The 20,191-nt window shown below is 34.4% G+C and overlaps 1 protein-coding gene across 3 annotated transcripts in view; it reads left to right on the forward strand.

Annotated features, from left to right (window-relative positions):
* Nucleotides 1-5,321, forward strand: part of LOC136028506 (E3 ubiquitin-protein ligase PDZRN3-B-like) — a 47,617-nt gene extending 42,296 nt beyond the window's left edge. For 2 of the 3 annotated variants that reach the window (XM_065706352.1, XM_065706358.1), the window contains exon 5: nt 4,463-4,674. In XM_065706352.1, the coding sequence (XP_065562424.1) occupies nt 4,463-4,659 (197 nt within the window). In that variant the 3' untranslated portion in view covers nt 4,660-4,674. Of the gene's footprint in view, nt 1-4,462 lie in introns of all 3 variants that reach the window. The other variant, XM_065706364.1, reaches the window with a different exon arrangement.
* Nucleotides 5,322-20,191: the final 14,870 nt, after the last annotated feature.

Raw genomic sequence — 20,191 nt, forward strand, 5'->3', positions numbered from 1 at the left:
AGTTTTAATATCGCTGCTTACTTTCAGTTAAAAAAAACTAAAAAAAACTTGTTTCTATTTAATTTCTAAACGTTTTTGAATTAATGCAGGTTTTGATTTTGGCTCACCGTATATGAATAATTAAAAACGAAACTTACATATTAATTTTGCTTTTTTCGGCTAAATGATTTTCAAAATTCTGATCGAACGATTTTGAGAAAAAAGGGCGGGAATGGGGCCTAGTTGCCCTCCAATTTTTTGGTTACTTAAAAAGGACACTTGAAACTTTAATTTTATTTACGAATGTTTTTATTAGTAATGAATATACATATCTTTCGAATTAACTTATGTAACCAACTTCTATATTTGCATTAATCTTATTTTGTATATGAGGGGGTTCGGCCCCTCATCAATACCTCGCTCTTTACGCTAAGGTTTGGATTGTGTTCCAATTCTTTAAAAATAACCCCTGAATCACAAAGGTCGTTTAATTAGAATAAATAGCTCTTTTAAAAGTACTAAAAATACTTTAGCGTAAAGAGTGAGGTATTGAGGACGGGACGAACCCCCCTCATATACGTAATAATTTCTCTTTGTTTTAGGTTTTAGTGTGGCTCCTTACTTTCAGTTGAAAAACTTGTTTTTTTTTTATTTCTGATTGTTTTTTAAATAATCTGAAAAATCCAGTGCCCCTTTCATGAAAATTATCTTCCCCCGTGAAAAATTTCTCCATGAAAAGATCCTCCCACGTAACTTTCTCCCCCCGACCCCCACCTGAAAACGTCTGTACACTTTCCAATAACCAATTCTATATATAAATGATGGGTCAAGTTCATAACTTGCAGCCCTTCTCCCGGGGACTCTGTGGGATTAAGTCGTCCTAAATGACATAATTATTAGATTTTTCGACTATGCTGAACAAAAAAGTTATCTAAAAATTTTGATCCGGTTGCTTTGGGGGAAATGAGCGTGGGAGGGGGCCTAGGTGCCCACCAATTTGTTTGGTCACTTAAAAAGGACACTAGAACTTTTGATTTCCGTTTGAATGAGCCCTCTCGCGACATTCTAGGACCAATGGGTCGATGCGATCACTCCTGGGAAGAAGAAAAAACAAACAAACAAAACCAACAAACTAGTAAACACGCACCTGTGATCTATTTGTTTTTTTCTGGACAAAAATGCAAAATCCCACATTTTTGCAGACAGGAGCTTGAAATCTCTACAGTATGGTTCTCTGATACGCTGAATCTGATATATATATATATATATATATATATATATATATATATATATATATATATATATATATATATATATATATATATATATATATATATATATATATATATATATATATATATATATATATATATATATATGTATATATATATATATATATATATATATATATGTATATATATATATAGGCCTATGTATATATCAAGACTTCTCAAGACCAGAACGCAATTTGCGCTTTACTGAAAACAAAATACGTTTGAAATGTTGTCACCTTTCTTACTTTCATAAATGAAAAATTATCAAAACCTTAACGAAGAAAAATGTCAGTATATATCAATTTAACTGACAATTCACGGTCATTTGTTTTATGTTTTTTGTTTTTTTTTTTCAGTAAAGTGCAAATTTTGTTCTGGTCTTGAGAAGGCATTGTGGGTTGTCAGTCCTACTCATGTTAATTTTTGCTCGTTTTCAGTTTGACTCGGCTATTCATTGTAATTTCTGCTCCTTTTGAGTTTCATTTGTTTATTGATAGCGATTTGTGGTAGTTTTATGCTTTGACGATTATTTGACTTTATTGACGATTATTTTTGCTCATTCTTGGCTTAATGTAATTCTTTACGTTTTTTTTTTAAAACTTTTCTTGTGGAAAAAGTTTGTTTTAAATTAGTAGCATAAAAACATAATTATATTCTGGCATTAGAAAGTGAGCCTTATTATCAATTCTTGACAGTATCAGCTTCCGACCCAAATCCAAAGTAAGACCCTTGGGCCCATCCCCCAAGGTTTCAAATACCGCTATTATTGCTCAAAGTGCTCATACTTGAAGGAATTCTTTTTTATGCCGTTTTTTTTATTTTTATGATTCTTTTTTATTTCTAAAAATTAGTTTAGTCTTTTAGTCTAATAGAGTAGTCCCATTAGCGTGTCCTTCCTTCCAAATCTATCTCTGTTAAAGGTATAGAAAAGTAATGACTTAAATTAAGCTTCTAATTTATTTATTTTTAGAGTTTTTTTTTATGAAAATGACACTTTAGCCTTTCGAGTTTACCATATCATTCCTCTCAAATATATAGAAAATACAGTTCAATCAAAAAATTTTTTAGTCTAAACATGTATATAGGTCCCAGTAAAGCGTTTTGGGTGGGTTGAGAGGAGGCAACGCTCTTATTTGTGACAATTTGCGGTCATTTTAAGTTTGGTGTAATTGTTCATTTTAATTCAGATTATCTTTAATTTACCCTTCTTCATTCATAGTAGTTTCTGCTTATTTTAAGTCTGTCATTTATATGACTTAATTTTGGCTTATTTTCAGTTTTAAATTCGTGTGAAAAAAAACTTCGTGTGAAAAAAAAAAAAAAAATCAGATCTGTTACGATATTGACCAAATAAACAGATCTGCCATTTTCCTAAATCAAATCAAACAGTTCGTGGTAACGAACTGTAGTAAGGAGCGACCCGGCTCAATAGTAACCAAAACTCTAAAAAATAGAATTTTGATGCCAATACTTGCATCAAAAGAATCGCATTTTAATGCTGATTTTAAATATATAAGTTTCATCAAGTTTAGTCTTACCCATCAAAAGTTACGAGCCTGAGAAAATTTGCGTTATTTTAGAAAATAGGGGGAAACGCCCCCTAGAAGTCATAGAATCTTTACGAAAATCACACCATCAGATTCACCGTATCAGAGAATCCTACTGTAGAAGTTTCAAGCTCCTATCTACAAAAATGTGGAATTTTGTATTTTATGCCAGAAGGCAGATCACGGATGCGTGTTTATTTGTTTTTTTGTTTTTTTTTTTTCTTTTTCCCAGGGGTGATCGTATCGACCCAGTTGTCCTAGAATGTTGCAAGAGGGCTCATTTTAACGGAAATGAAAAGTTCTAGTGCCCTTTTTAAGTGACCAAAAAAATTGGAGGGCACCTAGGCCCCCTCCCAAGCTAATTATTTTACCAAAATCAACAAATCAAAATTCTGAGATAGCCATTTTATTCAGCGTAGTCGAAAAACCTTATAACTATGTCTTTGGGGACGACTTACTCCCCCACAGTCCCCGTGGGAGGGGCAACAAGTTACAAACTTTGACCAGTGCTTACATATAGTAATGGTTATTGGGAAGTGTACAGGCGTTTTCAGGAGGATTTTTCTGGTTGGGGGAGGGGTTGAGAAGAGGGGGATATGCTGGGGGAACTTTCCATCGATAGTTGCATTCTTGCAACTCCATCGATGGAGTTGCACTCCATCGATACTAGCATTATTTAAAAAAAAATGAAAAAATAAATATGAAAAAGTTCTTTCAGCTGGAAGTAAGGAGCAGCATTAAAACTTAAAACAAACAGAAATTATTACCCATTTGAGGGGCTCACCTCCTCCTAATACCTCGCTCTTTACGCTAAAGTATTTTTAGTAATTTCAACTATTTATTCTACAGCTTTTGTGATTCTGGGGTCATTCTTAATGAATTGGGACAAAATTTAAGCTTTAATGTAAAGAGCGAGGATCTGACAAGGGGGGAACCCCCTCAGATATGTAATAAAAATATGAGAATACAAAAGTTCTTTACTTAAGCTAATTTATAAGTTACGTAAATCTTTTACTAATAAAAATATTCGTAAAAAATCAAAAATTCTAGTTGCCTTTTTAAGTAACCAAAAAACCGGAGGGCAACTAGGCTTCCTCCCCCGCTCTTTTTTTCTCAAAATCATTCGATCAAAATTATGAGAAAGCCATTTAGCCAAAAAAAAAAAATGCAAATTTTGTTTTAATTATTCCTCTGCGGAGAGCCAAAATCAAAACATGCATTGATTCAAAAACGTCCAGAAATTAAATAAAAAAACAAGTTTTTTTAACTGAAAGTAAGGAGCGACATTAAAACTTAAAACGACCAGAAATTACTTCGTATATGAAAGAGGCTGCTTCCTCATCAACGCCCCGCTCTTTACGCTAAAGTTTTTTACTGTTTTAAAAAGAAGAATTGAGAGAAAGAGTCAAACTTTAGCGTAAAGAGCGGGGCGTTGATGAGGAAGCAGCCTCTTTCATATACGAAGTAATTTCTGGTCGTTTCAAGTTTTAATGTCGCTCCTTACTTTCAGTTAAAAAAACTTGTTTTTTTTATTTAATGTTTTCTAAGATTGAGTGTTGTTTTTTTAAATAAGGGCTTGTGATAAGAATTTCTTGTAATAAATATATCTAATAGTCACTATTATATTGAGATTTTACAGCTTTAGCAAATTTTGTTTTTAAGACTCACGATTACGGGTCGTTGAAACATCCGTACAAACAGATTGGATTGAAATGCCTATAGACCTAAAAACTGATTATGCCAACAAAGACCCATTTGGCCCTGAAAACACTCTGGAAGGAGGGTTTGATGAGGACATCTATGACATATTCGACCAAGAAATGGATTATGAGGTTAGCGATTATTTTTTTTTCTATTGATGGTATTGGCGTTGCTTAAAGCGTCCAGACGCTGTAGTATTGAAAGATGTGTATTTTTTCTCCCAGTCCTGACTCTACTTATATAATTGCTTTAGTGTAATCCCGTAAAATCATCCCGAACCCCTTTCCATCCACTAGAATGTATCCATGATTTTTCTTCTAGAGAAAGGGGGGGTATAAAAAAGACTTTTAAAAATGCATCGAAAATTTGTTTATATTCATTTGTTACGTTTTTACGAGTCGGAAAAATATATCGGGGGGAGAGGTAAATTTTCCCCGGGTACGGCCTTGCCCACCCATAACAAGTTGGATTCTGGCTAATACCATAAATGACGAGTTTTATCTTTTAATAATCGTATACTTTATCATTAAAACAAAAATTGACGACAAGATTTCATAAGGGAATATTGGAAATATTATGAAGTATCTTGTACGATCTATACTATTTGTTGTTATTGCGTTTACATCTTCGGAATTACGGGTCATTCTGATCTATATGTTTCAGACGACGTACAGAATAGTCAAGGTTGTCTTGTAAAAAATAATAATAATTAAATTAAATAATAATAATAACTTTGTGACCTAAAATAGATCAAGTTGAAGCAATCAGAGTGATTTTTTTCTCTCTCGTCAAAGTCTCGTCCGAATGTTCAAATTTATATGATTTAACCAATATTTCTCTTACAATAGGCTCTTTTTGGGGGGTTTGATGGTTTTCTCTCCCCAGTGTTCTTGTCAATCTTCCCACATCCACTCATTCTTATCCCTTCAAATATTGATAACCTCTTATTCAGAGCTGATACAATTGGAGAACGAATGTCACCTTAGTAGCTAATAGTCCACGGTGAGAGAAGAATGAATATAAACACATTTATGATGTGTTTTTGTATGCTTTTTTTGTAAACCCTCTCTCCGGAAAAAATTCTTGATTTCTCGAAAAATGGAATTGAAAAATTTGATTTTGGTTGAGCTTAAGGTGTGGCAGATAAAGAAATGAATTAAATGTTTCAAGCCGCTTGTGTGTGGGATCTGTTAGCAGAATTTTGGTTCTGTTTGGCGACATTTAAATCAGCGATAGAGTAAATTGGACTTTTTAGTAGCCGCTAGTGTGGGAGATTTGTTAGTAGAATTTTGGTTCTGTTTGGTGAAATTTACTAGATCAAAAGGTCAAACGAAAACGACATTTTTGCCCGTCCTTTTTGCTGCTAAGATGCGACAGCAACAAAACAAGGTAACTGATTATGCATTCACTGATTTCCTTTCTCACATTCCCGTATTTTTTGTTGGGGTAGGGGTGTATCTGGCTTCTTCTTTTGGGTAAGGTGTCTGTACTGCGGGGGTGGATGGTCTTTTTCTTGACTGATGCTAGCAAACCGCTCTTGTATTATGTCAGATTTAGAGGAGACTTAAACCTGTAGACTGATTGCACGTCCTTGATGTTTTCAATAGGAATAACAGGTTTGGAACCACAAGAAACTCCATCACTTTTATGGAAGAACTGTCCTTGCTTGCTTTAACTTTAGCCTCCACGGTTTAGCCATAAGTTGCATTGTTGATTTGTTCAGCCGAGGGACATCGTATAATGAAAAGAACTCTACCACTACAAAGCTCGTACGTTACGAGTAATAACTTTAGATAGCGTTTGCATCTCAGTTTTGACTAGCGGTGTCAGGGGTCTTCTCCTTCTCAAATTGATTCCTATTGTCTTTTTAACAAGAGAATTTATTTTCAAATTTCTTCTCTTTAGTTGTTCTGCCGATTGCCTTTTCTCTTCTTTTTTTCATTTCCTGGAAATAAGCCATGTTTGGTCATTTCCTTCCCTTTTGTGTTAATAGGCTTTTAGCGGAACCCGGTTTTGCAGCACTAGATCTTCATTTATTCGGATAGTTTTTACCTGGTTATCCGCATAGGATATCCTAATGTTGTTGATTTTAATTAGCCTAACCGGTAGTTTTCAAAGATGTGATTGCTGACTGAAACAAGCCAGATGGCCAAAAATTTCGGAAGCTTGAAATAAAGAAGAGACGCGAAACTTATCTGTATGCGCCTTTCTGATTAGAACATGAATATTTTCTTCCCCTGTTCTTGGGAACACTTCATATGTAGCTTCTGGATTCCTTAATCCCCCAAAAAATTAACTTAGCGCGATGAGCAAAGATTTGCTAACTATCCATCGAATGAAATGGCGCAAAAAAGGAAATAAAACTTGTGACGAATGTAAATTTTATGTCAGTTAGCTCTATTTGAATTTAGCCATAGGGATGATCCAATATGGAACGTATGTCTTGTTTTTTTGTGGAGCCTGCGACAATCCCCCCTCCCTAGAGAAAATCAATAAGCAAAATTTTTGCAGCAGGAAGTGCATAGTTGTACTGACATTCATTGCTTGGTTGGCGTCAGAATCATCTTGATTGCCACTAATTTAACTTTGTTTCTGGATCATATCGACAGTGTCAAAGAATATCGAGCCAGGTGGGGGAGGAGAATTTGTCCAGGATTGCTGTCTCTGGAAAATTTTCGCAAAAATACGTTAAAACGCCGTGAAATCTCAAAATTTGACTTAAAAATATTTTTGTTTGAAAAATCAAATCTCTTAAGGTTTGTTTAAAGGAAATTAAGTTCGATAACAGCATTAATTAATTCATTAAATACAGATATGGAATACGACTACCCAAAGGAATTAAACTCCTGAGAAGAGTACTACGTAAAAGGAGTCAAAAACAATTTGATGGCGCTGCGTATCCATCCAGAAGCGTATCCATAAGGAGGTTATTTGATCTTCGCTTGGAATCAAGTCTCCTGATTCCTTCTGGTGAAGATTCAACAGATGCTTATAGCCTATGAGCCGAGTGATTAGACTGGGCTAAGGACTAGCGTCATATTTGTCTCTCAATAGTGCAAGGTGCCGTTGTACATGGTATAACACTGCTTATCTGCAGCAACCCTAGTTGAGAACTGACAAAAAGCACGCTTGAACGCCTCAGTCAGTCATATCTGCGTGTAATATTTGTATTTCCATTGTTTGTTTTTTCCTCCTCTTTTTTCTCGGCTTGAAGCACGATAATGGCAAGAGCTGAAGCTTCGGAACTTCTGGCATGGGAAAGATGAATCTGAGAAGATCAGTTGTTCTAAAAAATTTCGTTGGGATATGTATGGATCGTCGAATCACGACTAAATTTGGTGGGGAGTAACGACTGGTATTTTAGTTATGACTTTTGTGGATAAAAATCAGACCTGAGCTTTGCAGAGGATTGAAAGACGTAAATCAGTTTCCCTACGCTCTTATTATCAGGACATCAAACAAAATATACTGTCTGATCTCAAAGAACCTCGGTTGAAAGCTGTACTCTTTAAAAGGCTTTATCTGATCTGACCTGTTGTCTATCCCAAATATTGGCAATAGCATATATGGAAAAAGAGGTTGTATGATCCCTACTTAACTTTTTGGAAAGTGAGTACTAGGGTCCTAGTTATACATTTTTTATATGCGGAACCGTGCAACCACTGCGGGGAAGGGACCCCTATTATATTTTCATCAGGGCATCTAGCAGAGAACAACGGATTTCAACCAAGCTTGAGCTTTGATAACCCCTTCTTCCAAGCTCGACCAAATTTAGTCGGAAATAAAAGTAAGTAACATAGCTGTGCCTTTTGTCGGTGCTTACCCAATCTGATTTGTGGGGAAGTGGTCTCCTAAATTGTTAAGTGTCCCGATGTGGAAATGAATAGGCAGTCGGATCTCAACCAACCGTGGTGGGAAGCCAAATTTTTTTCATTCATCAGGAAATTTAACAGAAGTGATTGTCGGATATGTACAAAACTTGGCAGAAAATAAAAGCTTATGTTCCATCCATGCCTTTTGGGATCCGGTTTCATTCTGTACTCTGCGGGTGAAAGAAAATGGGGTTTCTCAACTCATGTAACAAAAACAATGATTCGATGAGTTTATTAGATATCCGCCAAACCTAGTTAGGAGTGGCGATCTATGTACTATACCTACTTTGTTGAAGTCTTGGACCGATTCAACATTGGAGGAGGGGAGCAATCGCATTTCAGCCTATTTAAATGGGGAGTAAAACCTAATGTCGGAATTTCGCCTCTTGGGAGCCCTTGCCTGTTCTGCCATTTGGGGAGAAGGAGGGAAGAGGGCCCTTAAGTCATTATCATTAGAATGTCTACCAGAAAGGGGCCTCAGACCAGGCAAATTGTTCTAGCTAGCCAGTGGAAAGCAAGGCCAGGCAAATTGTTCTAGTTTTTCCTTTTGGGGTCTCTACCTCATCCGATCCTTATATGGAGAAAGAGTCCCATCCCTCTATTTTTGTCATCATGGCATGTACTAGGACAAGCATTCCAGACAAATATACATTTTAGTTAGAAGTAAGAGATAATATCCTACTTTTCTCCCCATAGCCGACCTTATACGTGTTGGAAATAGGGAAATTTTTTGTACAGGGGGGGGGGGGTAAATTCTAGGAATCGAAAAATGTACCTATATGAACTTCCCTGGGGAGTAAGGGGCATTGATATGAGTCGCAATTTATTAATACTGAAATTTTTTAGGATTTGTATATAGGCAACTATAACCAAATTAATGTATTGACAAAGGTCTATATCCTGTATATGGTTTGTACCATAATTAGTGCTAGTTATTAAGGTATACGACCACTTTGAAGATAAGCACCACCAACCATGATGTCTGAAATACCTTGTTGTAAGGTTTCATATTCCTTGCTGTGATGCTTGAAACTCCTTCTTACCGTGCTTGACCGTTTTATAGTTAAATTTTACATTTTCCTCGCGACAGGGGCCTGAGGGGCAATGGGGTCGAGTCACTTAAATTCTCCGAACTTGTATTTCGTCATGGCGCTGGAAAAGTGTTTGCTAATACATGACACTTGATGTGAATTGGTTAGTTTGAGATGACGCAATGCATTGGTGTTTAACCTGAATAATTAACGTTCTTCACGCTTCCTTGTAAGTTTGAATTTGTGCTATCTATGGCCTATCCACAATAAAATTTTAGTGATACGGTGATTTACATAGTGCTAACTACGCCAATCAGAAAATTGTACGAAAAATCTGATTGGCTAAAAATCAGTGCTAGCTAAATCTTAGTGTTAGGAAAATCTTTTTATGAATGGGCTTTAGGTGCTCTAATATTTTTCCTTTTTTAATTCCTGTAATTTTATTCCATAAAATAAGAAACCTTCGTATTTAAACCTGACTAAAGTCAAACGTATCACAAAACAAATATTTAACATTCAGAAAATTCTCTTAACTAGCTCATAAAACTACGTCCGGCGTCAGGTAACGTCCATTAACCAGCGGATGCCGTTCTTTCAAACACGACTACAATTACTATCTTGACTATCACCTTTAATTTCCTGAGGTCGTCATTACCGATGCCACAAAAAACCGCGCACGTCCGCTGTTAGAAAATCATGATTTTTGTGCTTGTGGTCGGTCAGCCCTAACCTTGTGGCGACGCGTGCCAGTAACAAAACCTTAATTGTTTCCTTTCTTTGTCTTCTGAAAATATCCTATAATTAAAGTCATGTTACTTCTTATGCTCCTTAATTGAAGAAATTCTTCCAATTATTTAGATGGCCAAAACACTTCAAAAGACGGACCCGTTGGCAAGGTTTTAAGTGATTTGAGTTTCTACGCTTTGCAAACTAGCCAGTCATTTCTTTGATCAATGAAAGAGTTGCTAGAAAATGAATTACTGTCTTAAAGATACCAGGGTAGGCGATTTTAAAAAGCTCAAATTTTTTTTCTTATTTTTCGGGTGTTCGCATCGTTAATAATTAAATGTAGAGACTGTTCCATTTTTTGGATGAGGAGGAGGCGGGCAGAAAGGCTAGATTTAGTTTTTACAGGAAGCCGGCTTAAAAAGTCTATTTTTAAACCATTTTGAAAGAAATTTGAACATTACGGGTCAAATGAAATCCAGAATCGAATTTTTGCTCTTTTTTTACTGAAAAATTTTCGGTGTTTTGAAAATCAATTATCAAAAAATTTGGACCTTTTAGGAGGTGCTTTTGCCACCCTTGATTAATTCACTCACCATAGGCATCATTTGGATGGGGAGGTTTCTTATCAAAATTTAGAAAATATTAATACATATTAAGTAAGTCTTAAAATTATAATTGGTGAGAAACTGGCTCATGTGTTGCCAGGATAATTTTTAGATAAGAAATAAAATTGGAATGGGTTAAGAGGTATATTTTAGTTTAAGTTTTTATTATATTAACACCAATACAGAAAAGATTGCGATAACGCTAGTTTTCTTTTAAGTTTGATAGGGTAAGATAGGTGTAATACTAATACATATTAAGTAAGTCTTAAAATTATAATTGGTGAGAAACTGGCTCATGTGTTGCCAGGATAATTTTTTGTTAAGAAATAAAATTGGAATGAGTTAAGAGGTGTATTTTAGACTAAGTTTTTATTATATTAACGCCAATACAGAACAAAATACGATAACGCTAGTTTTCTTTTAAGTAACTGTTCTTCATTCCTACTTGAAGAAAAATGTGTTATTGAAGACATAGGGCAGACCCACGCTACTTTTTTTTTTTACCGTTTCGTGTTCGGTATCCGTTATCAAATAATTTCCCAAAATAAGTTTTTAGACATATTAAACACACTAATAGGCTTGCAGTTTTTGCAAATTTTTAGGGAGGGCCCTGAAACCCTACTTTCCCCTAAAGGATATTTCCTATCCCCGGATATGGATCCCAAGCTACTATTCAACAACGGGGTGGGGAAACTAACTTTTTCTTTTAGAAATTTCTTAAACTGGAATGAAATTAAATAATGAAGCAACATGATAAAACAAAACGTATCTTGTTACTGTGCGCTATTAGCTTTCTTACCCAACCCTGGCGTTCTACGTTACTTTTATCGTGCTGCAAAGATCCAAGCAACAGATTAGCTTGAGGCTGTCTGCTTTCGGGAAAGGTTTTCACAGTTTTTTTTTTCTTATATTTTTTTTTTGTAAGAATGGTTTTTATTTAAAATAATAAAGAAGAAACTATTTTTTTTTCTGTGCCCCCCCCCTCCCCCGAATCCTCAAAAGGCTATGCTGTCATATGTGCTTTACTAAAAACTAAATAGATTCAGAGTTTTATTTATTATTCTTTCTACGTGTTTGAAGGAAATGAATTAAAAGGAAGAAAAACAGTGACCAAAACATGGTATTAAAAATATTAAAACTAAGAAAATCATCAAATAAACATTCATATGTTTTAAAACGAATAAGTGTGGTGCTTCTGTTCTTAAATCCCCTCAAAAGGTTGGATAGTCAGTTTGCTTTAGTGAAAATTAAACAAATACCTCAAAAGGAAAGTTTAATTTCACCAATTGATGTTCTACTTATTTGAAAAGATTAGATTTAAAAGGAGAAAAATGATGAAATTGCATTACGCATTAGACTATTAAAGCTAAACCGATTGTTACAAGCATGTTGATATCGGTAAAAGAATTCCTGGAAACTTAAGCAGCATTTGATTCTTTTAATTTAATTAAAAAAATTATATAGAAATTATGTTTTGTTTCAGAGGCAACGCTATAGCGTTGCCTGTAGTAAAGGCCATACGTCTCCAATCTTTAGTTTTTTTCCCCAGAGGCACTTCATATGGAAGGGGTCATCGTATAAACTTTGGAGGGGGCTCATTCGATTGAAAGTCGAAAGTTCTAGTGGCCATTTTAAAGAGTCAAAAGTGATCGGAGGGTAACTAGCCCCCCACGCCCTTTTTCCCAAATGTATCCGATAAAAATTTGTTTACTTTGATATTCAGATTTATTGATTTACGTGCCAACTTTCATTTGCGGTGCAAGGGCTGTCAGTTATGCAGGCCTCTTATTGTTACTTAGATACTTTCTTTACTTTGATACTTTGTTTACTTTGATGTTTTCTTTACTTTGATCCTTTGTTACTTTGATATTGAAAAAGAACTTGATTTTGGAATAAGGAATTTTTTAAAAACTGGAAAATTTTTTCAAGCAAAAACGAACGAAAATTAGTTTTGAAAACTTTCCGAGAAAGAAGTTTTTCGAAGAAAAGTAAAGGCCATATTAAATTTAAGATCAGCAGATACACGTAATTATTAAAATTCAAACTAAAAACGACCAGAAATTACTATTAAAAATATATAAAACCCAAAACGAACAGAAATAAAATAGCAAAAAAAAACAACATAAAAGAGGTGCTAATATAAATGAATAAATAAATCTTAAAACCAGTAAAGCTTAAATTGAATCTGCAAATAAAGCCTAAAATAAAAAAATGTTTTGCTATTGAAGTATAAATGAAACCCAAAACGAAAAGAAATAACAATCTTAGCAAACAAATATACAATAGGAAATAGTGTAAATGAATATATAAATCTTAAAACGCGTGGAACTTAAATACGCAAATCAAGCTTGAAACTAACAAAAATTACTAAAAACAAGAGTTTAGATATTCCCTCCTTCTTTCACTTTAAAAGTCTAAAACCTACTGCGTCATTGACGCTTTACTGAAAATGAATTATATTATAAATATTTTCCATTTACTTATTACAACATTGGAAATAAACATAACAATTACAGTAAAATTAAATTTTGAACTGATGAGCTTTCAGCAATTAATATCATTATATATTAGTTTTATTTTATTAGCTCTTTCCAAGACTGTTCAAGACAAATATAGCTTCACTACAAACAAGAGTTTGGATACTGCCCCCTTCCCTAAATGAAAAAGTCTAAAGCATACTACTTCATTGGTGCTTCACTGAAAACGAATTATATTACAAATGTTTTCTTTTCCAGTTATTGCAGCTTTGAAAATGATAATAAAATTACAGTGAAATAAAATCTTGAACTGATGATCTTTCAGCAATTAATCGCATTATATATCAAACATTCAATTTGATTTTATTTGTACTTTTCAAGAATGCTCAAGACACATATAGTTTTCAGTAAAGCGCCAATGACGCAGTAGGTTTTAGACTTTTACAGTGAAAGAGGGAAGCATAACCCAAACTTCTTTGTAGAGATTTTTGTTCTTTTCAAGCTGGATTTGCATATTCAATAGAAGTTTTACTCGTTTTAAGATGTATTTACTCATTTATATTAGTAACTATTGTTTGTTTGTTTGCTATGATTGTTTATTTAATTGTGTTGCGAGAGCAACACTTTGGTTTTGTCCGTTTTTTTTTTTTGTCTTTTTTTCCTGTGCCGCCGATCTCAGCTTATTCCTGGAAACTGGTAAGGGTCTAACCTGTGTGGTTTTCACGCAAAGTGTGGTCCTCAGGCCGGATTGATGAATATGACAACATTTTGGAAAGCTCCGCAGAGCTCTTGCCTGAGGCCAAAAAGGATGGTTTTTGCTTGTCCACGAGCCAGAACCTATAGTGTGCGAAGTGAAGTAGAGTTATATAGCCTACGTCAGAGACGAGTATCTGAAGTTGTGCAAAGCTTTCGTTTCATCCATGCTAATGCTTTCGAGTGGAAAGCTCTGTTCTAGCAGGCAAGCAGGCAGGCACCACTTTCAAATTGAAGATGGACTAAAATCTATAAGTGTTAAAAATATGCCGTAGTTACCCGGCCCCATAGCAGATATATCTTCTTTGAGTGATAAATAGAAAAATTTACAGAAACAAAAATGTGGCATTTTCCCACGGGTCCGAAAGTGGTGCCATCTATTGTTTCTACCCATTTCTGTTCGTGATTTCAGCTGAGTTTATCATTCGGTTTTTCGGACTTGGGATTGCAGTAGAGAAATGGTATCAGATGTGCCTAATAAACTTTAAAAGTTCTTTCATTGCTAAAGAAATTGGAGCTTATCCTTTGCTCCTTTCTAAGTGGTGACGTTAGAAAGTTGGCCTACGACAAAAATAAATCAACTTTTGAACTAAGACGGATAGAATTTTTTTTCGACGGCAATCGATAGCTCTTGATGAGCTGATCAAAGTATATGACATCCATTTTTTGGTACAAAAATTCCTTCATGAGATATACCAGTTTGAAAATTTCAAGGGGTTGACAACTTCAGTAGTAAGGTAAACACTGAAACGAAATCTAGGCCAATACAAATTGTGAGACTTATAGAGGAGTTGTAAGCAAAAGTCGGCTGTTAGGTAATAATCACCTTCGGCAATGAGGGGCTAGCAACTTTTGCTAGTTGGTGTACCAACACCACCGGTGAACTTGATGCCTATCCCGGGAGAGGGACTTATAAGTAAAAATCGGCTCACTTTGGGCGAGAAACGGCTGTTAGCTCATAATCATCTTCGAAAATGAGGGTTTTGCCACTTTTGCTAGTTGGTGTACCTATTATTTGTTTCCGGTGTATTTGATGGTTAAACCAATTTGGTTCCAGTGGTAAGACATGTAGGGGACTTGTAAGTAATAATCGGCTGTTGGGCTACAATCTTCTTCAGAGATGAGTGGTTTGTAACTTTTGCTAGTTGGTGTACCCATTTATTTGTTTCGGTGAACTTGATGTCAATCACGGAAGAGGGACTTATAAGTAAGACTCCGTTCACTTTGGGCTAGAAATTTGTGTAAATTGGTGCACATTGTATTCGATCTCTTTAAATCTGACAGAATTAAGTGTTAACGCAACGGGTACAAACGATAGCGTAAAACAATGAGGTAGTTTCGTAATAATTAGTGTCACCTATGGCATTTTAATCCTGAAAAGTTACGCATAGCTTTATAATACCAACTAGATTATATAAGATATTGTTCCAAGTTTTCATCCGTCACGATGTCTACGATTGAAAAGGATAAAGTTCAACTGGCTGCAAAGTCAATTTAGTCCCTTCTTTCGGTATTATTTTGTAGTTGTTGTTTTTTCAACAATGAGGAATAGCCTTTGGTCATGTGATGTCTGATTGCGTTCTTGTTTGAACACACCGTTTTAAAAACTTCGACAGGCTGACAACTTCATCGTTTAATCGATAGTGAAGAAATAAGCATAAATGAGAATGTAAAACAATGAGATAGTTTTTGTAATAATCAATAGAATGTCATCTATGGTATTTTGATTCTGAAAAGTTAGGGATAGCTTTATAATACCAACTAGATTATATAAGATATTGTTCCCAGTTTTCATCCGTCACGAGGTCTACGATTGAAAAGGAGAAAGTTCAACTGGCTGCAAAGTCAATTTAGTCCCTTCTTTCGATACTGTTTTGTTGTTGTTTTTTTTCAACGCTGAGGAATAGCCTTTGATCATGTGATTGCTTATCGATAGCGAAGAAACAAAACCAAAGTGTTGCTCAATTTTGATCAGACGATTTTGAGAAAAGAGGGGTGGGGAAGGAGGCGCAGTTGCCCTCCAATTTTTCGGTTACTTAAAAAGGCAACTATAACTTTTAATTTTTAACGAACGTTTTTATTAGTAAAAAATATACGTAACTTAAGAATTAACTTACGTAACAAACTTTTATATTCTTATATTTTTATTATGTATATGAGGGGGTTTGTCCCCTCGTTAATACCTCGCTCTTTATACTAAATCTTAAGTTTTGTCCCAATTCTTTAAGAATGACCCCTGAATCAGAAAGGCCGTAGAATAAGTAGTTGAAATTACTAAAAATACTTTAGCATAAAGAGCGATGTATTTATCTCCTCCTAAATACCTCGCTCTTTATGCTAAAGTATTTTTAGAGCCCCTCATATGCTTAATAATCTCTGTTCGTTTTAAGTTTAAATGCTACTCGTTACTTTCAATTGAAAAAACTTTTCCATGTTTATTTTTTCATTGTTTTTTTATAGTAATGCTAGAAAATCCTGCGCCCTTTTTATTGAGTTTCTCTTTCCCCTTGACATATTCCTCCAAGGAAAGAACCCCCACATAGCCCCCTCCTTTCAACCCAACCCCCCAAACCAAAAGAATCCACCTGAAAACGTCTATACACTTCCCAATAACCATTACTGTATGTAAACACTAGTGAAAGTTTGTAACTGGCAGCCCCTCCCCCAGGGACCGTGGGGGAGTATGTCATCCCCAAAGACATAGTTATTATGGTTTTCAATTATTCGGAACAAAATGGGTACATCAAAACTTTGATCTGTTGACTTTTGGAAAAAAATGAGCGTGGGAGGGGGGCCTAGTTGCCCTCCAATTTTTTGGTCACTTAAAAGGGTACTAGAACTTTTTATTTCCATTTGAATGAGCCCTCTTGAGACATTCTATGACCAATTGGTCGATACGATGACCCCTGGGAAAAAGAAAGAAAGAAAAAAAATTAACACGCACCCGTGATCTGTCTTCTGGCAAAAAATGCGAAATTCCACATTTTTGTAGATAGTAGCTTGAAACTTTTGCTAAAGGGTTCTCTGTTACGTTGAATATGATGATGTGATTTTCGTTAAGATTCTATGACTTTTAGGGGGTGTTTACCCCTATTTTCCAAAATAAGGTAAATTTTCTCGGGCTCTTAACTTTTGATGACAAAGACGAAATTTGATGAAACTAATATATTTAAAATCAGCATGAAAATCCGATTCTTTTGATGTATCTTTTAGCATCAAAATTCCGATTTTTAGGGTTTCGTTTACTATTGAGTCGGGTCGCTCCTTACTACAGTTCGTTACCACGAACTGTTTGATTTCTGGTTTGTCTGAGTTTCAGTTTTTGTAGGTTTCCATTTCTTCTGATCTTAAATATAATATGACCTTTACTTTTATTTAGAAAACTTCTTTTTCGGAAAGTTTTTTTTTTAATTATATTCTGTTCGATTTTGATTGCCAAAGTTTCAAATTTTTTCAAAATTCCCCATTTCAAAATATTTTTTTATTCCAAAATAAATTAACAGTTTTAGCAAGAACTAGTAAATTTAACTGAATGTTGGATATATAATGATATTATTTGCTGAAAGCTCACCAGCTCAAGATTTCGTTTCACACAGGCCGGATTTAAAGCTTTGACGCCTCTGAGCCCAATAGTTTTTGCCGCTCTGTTTGTGCAAGATATTTGGGGAAATCCCAAATAATTTTATTCCTCTTTTTAACATTAATTTCGGTTCGTTCTTCAAGTTTTTCAAGTTTTTTCGAAATGTTTTTTTTTAGATTAATTCGGTAAAGGAAGAATGGCAATATAGCCTTTTTCTGTATTGGGGATTGGTATTGAGGGTATGTAAAATTACCCTTATTTATGGTAATCCATGTAAATTCTAAGTTTTCCTTCATAATTTATTTTTATTTCTGTTCGTTTCGGGTTGAATTTCTTCGTTCGTGGCAATTTCTGCTTGCTTTATGTGACGTCTAATATAAGCTACTTTCGATTTATTTTTAAGTTTATATATCAGAGTTTTCAACTCATTTATTAAGTTGGAACTTCAGGAATATTACAACTGTTAATAGTTAACAGTAACTGTAACTGTTAATACTTAATAGGATTTGACTCCTGAATTCTACACTTGTAATATTAGACTAAGATTTGCAATAAAAATATCGATAAGCCTTAAATAGTTTTTTTTTTTTTTATTGCGGAAAAACCAATATTGATATTTTGATGTCTTATAAAAAGTCCGATCCAAAGTTAAAAGAAAAGCTTGAATTGTTTTTATGCATTTGCTTTTGTTGTTTTTGTCTTAAGGAATGTTTATTTACATTCCATGTTTTTTCTTTTCTTTTGTCTCTCCGCTTGTCCTGTTTCTGTAGTGGGTCACACATAAATTATACGTATATATATATATATATATATATATATATATATATATATATATATATATATATATATATATATATTTGTTTTGTGTTATTAATAAATGGTTTCCTTTCGTGTAAAAACGCCTGGGCGTTTTAAAAACGTACGAAAGGCACATAAAGCAAATATTGCTTTGGCATACTTACCGCTTTAGCCGAAATGTCCCTGTAATAAATGTTCATTATAATTATTTTTTATCATTATCTAAGTGGTTTTTTTCGTGCCGCTTGGTCAAATATTGTGTTTCGCTTTCTAGATACAACTTTAATATATTTGACCAGAGGCTCAGATGAGCTGAATGGCAAATAATTTTCCAATTGAATGATCCGGGGTCTGATTTGTTTTAAGGGGTCAAGTACTAGGTCAATTCATGTACCTCAGAGGCACTGACAGGAGCGGACATAAGGAGCAATGAAACATATTTCTCACTCGTTATGCTTGTTATTATATATCGATATACTATATATATATATATATATATATATATATATATATATATATAGATGTATATTTGATATTGCAATCAATGATTCCACCTACAACGCATTTCTACCGTTTATAAATTCATAACAAGATTGGGGAGCTTTAGTGTCTTGTTAAAAATGTTGTCTGTAATAATGATTAAATAAAAAGTTTAAGTTTTTTTTAACTTGAAGTAAGGAGCGACATTAAAACTAACAGAAATTACTCCGTATATGTAAGGGGATCTTCCTCCTTAACGCCCCGCTCTTTACGCTAAAGTCTGACTCTTTCTTTTAACTCTGTTTTTTAAAACAGTAAATTACTTTAGTGTAAAAAGCGGGGCGTTGATGAGGAAAATACCCTTACATACACCGAGTAATTTCTGTTTAATTTTAGTTTTAATGTCGCTCCTTACTTCCAGTGAAAAAAAAAATGTTTTTTATTAAATTTCTGAACGTTTTTGAATTAATGCATGTTTTGATTTTGGCTCTCCGCACATAAATAATTAAAACGAAATTTACATATTAATTTTGTTAATGGTTAATGGCATATTAATACATATTAATTTGGCTAAATGGCTTTCTCATTAATCGGAAGATTTTGAGAAAAAAGGAGCGAGGGAGGAGGCCTAGTCGCCCTCAAATTTTTGGATTACTTAAAAAGGCAAATAGTACTTTTAATATTTTACGAACGTTTTCATTAGTAAAAAATACATAACTTACGAATTATCTTACGTAACGAACTTCTATATTCGTATGTTTTTATTACGTATACGAGGGGGTTCATCCCCTCGTCAATGCCTCGCTCTTTACACTAAAGCTTAAATTTTGTCCCAATTCCTTAAGAATGATCCCTGAATCACAAAGGCCGTAGAATAAATAGTTGAAATTACTAAAAATACTTTAGCGTAAAGAGCGAGGTATTACGAGGAGGTGAACCGCTGTTATGCGTAATAATTTCTGTTCGTTTTAAGTTTTAATGCTGCTCTTTACTTTCAGTTGAAAAAACTTCTCATATATATTTTTTCATTGTTTTTTAAATAATGCTAGAAAATCCTGCGCTCCCTTCATTGAAATTCTCTTCCGCCATGGCAAATTCCCCCATAGAAAGATCCTCTCATGTAACTCCCCTCAAAAAACCAGAAAATCCCCTTAAAACGTCTGTACACTTCAATAACCATTACTAAACGTAAACACTGGTCAAAGTTTGTAACTTGTAGCCCCTCCCACGGGGACTGTGGGAGAGTAAGTCGTCCCCAAAGACATAGTTATTAAGTTTTTCGACTATGATGAATAAAATGGCTATCTCAGAATTTTGATTCGGTGACATTGCGGAAAAAATGAGCTAGGGAGGGGGCATAGACGC

This window comes from Artemia franciscana, chromosome 1, assembly GCF_032884065.1.
Source record: "Artemia franciscana chromosome 1, ASM3288406v1, whole genome shotgun sequence".
Lineage (NCBI taxonomy): Eukaryota > Metazoa > Arthropoda > Branchiopoda > Anostraca > Artemiidae > Artemia > Artemia franciscana.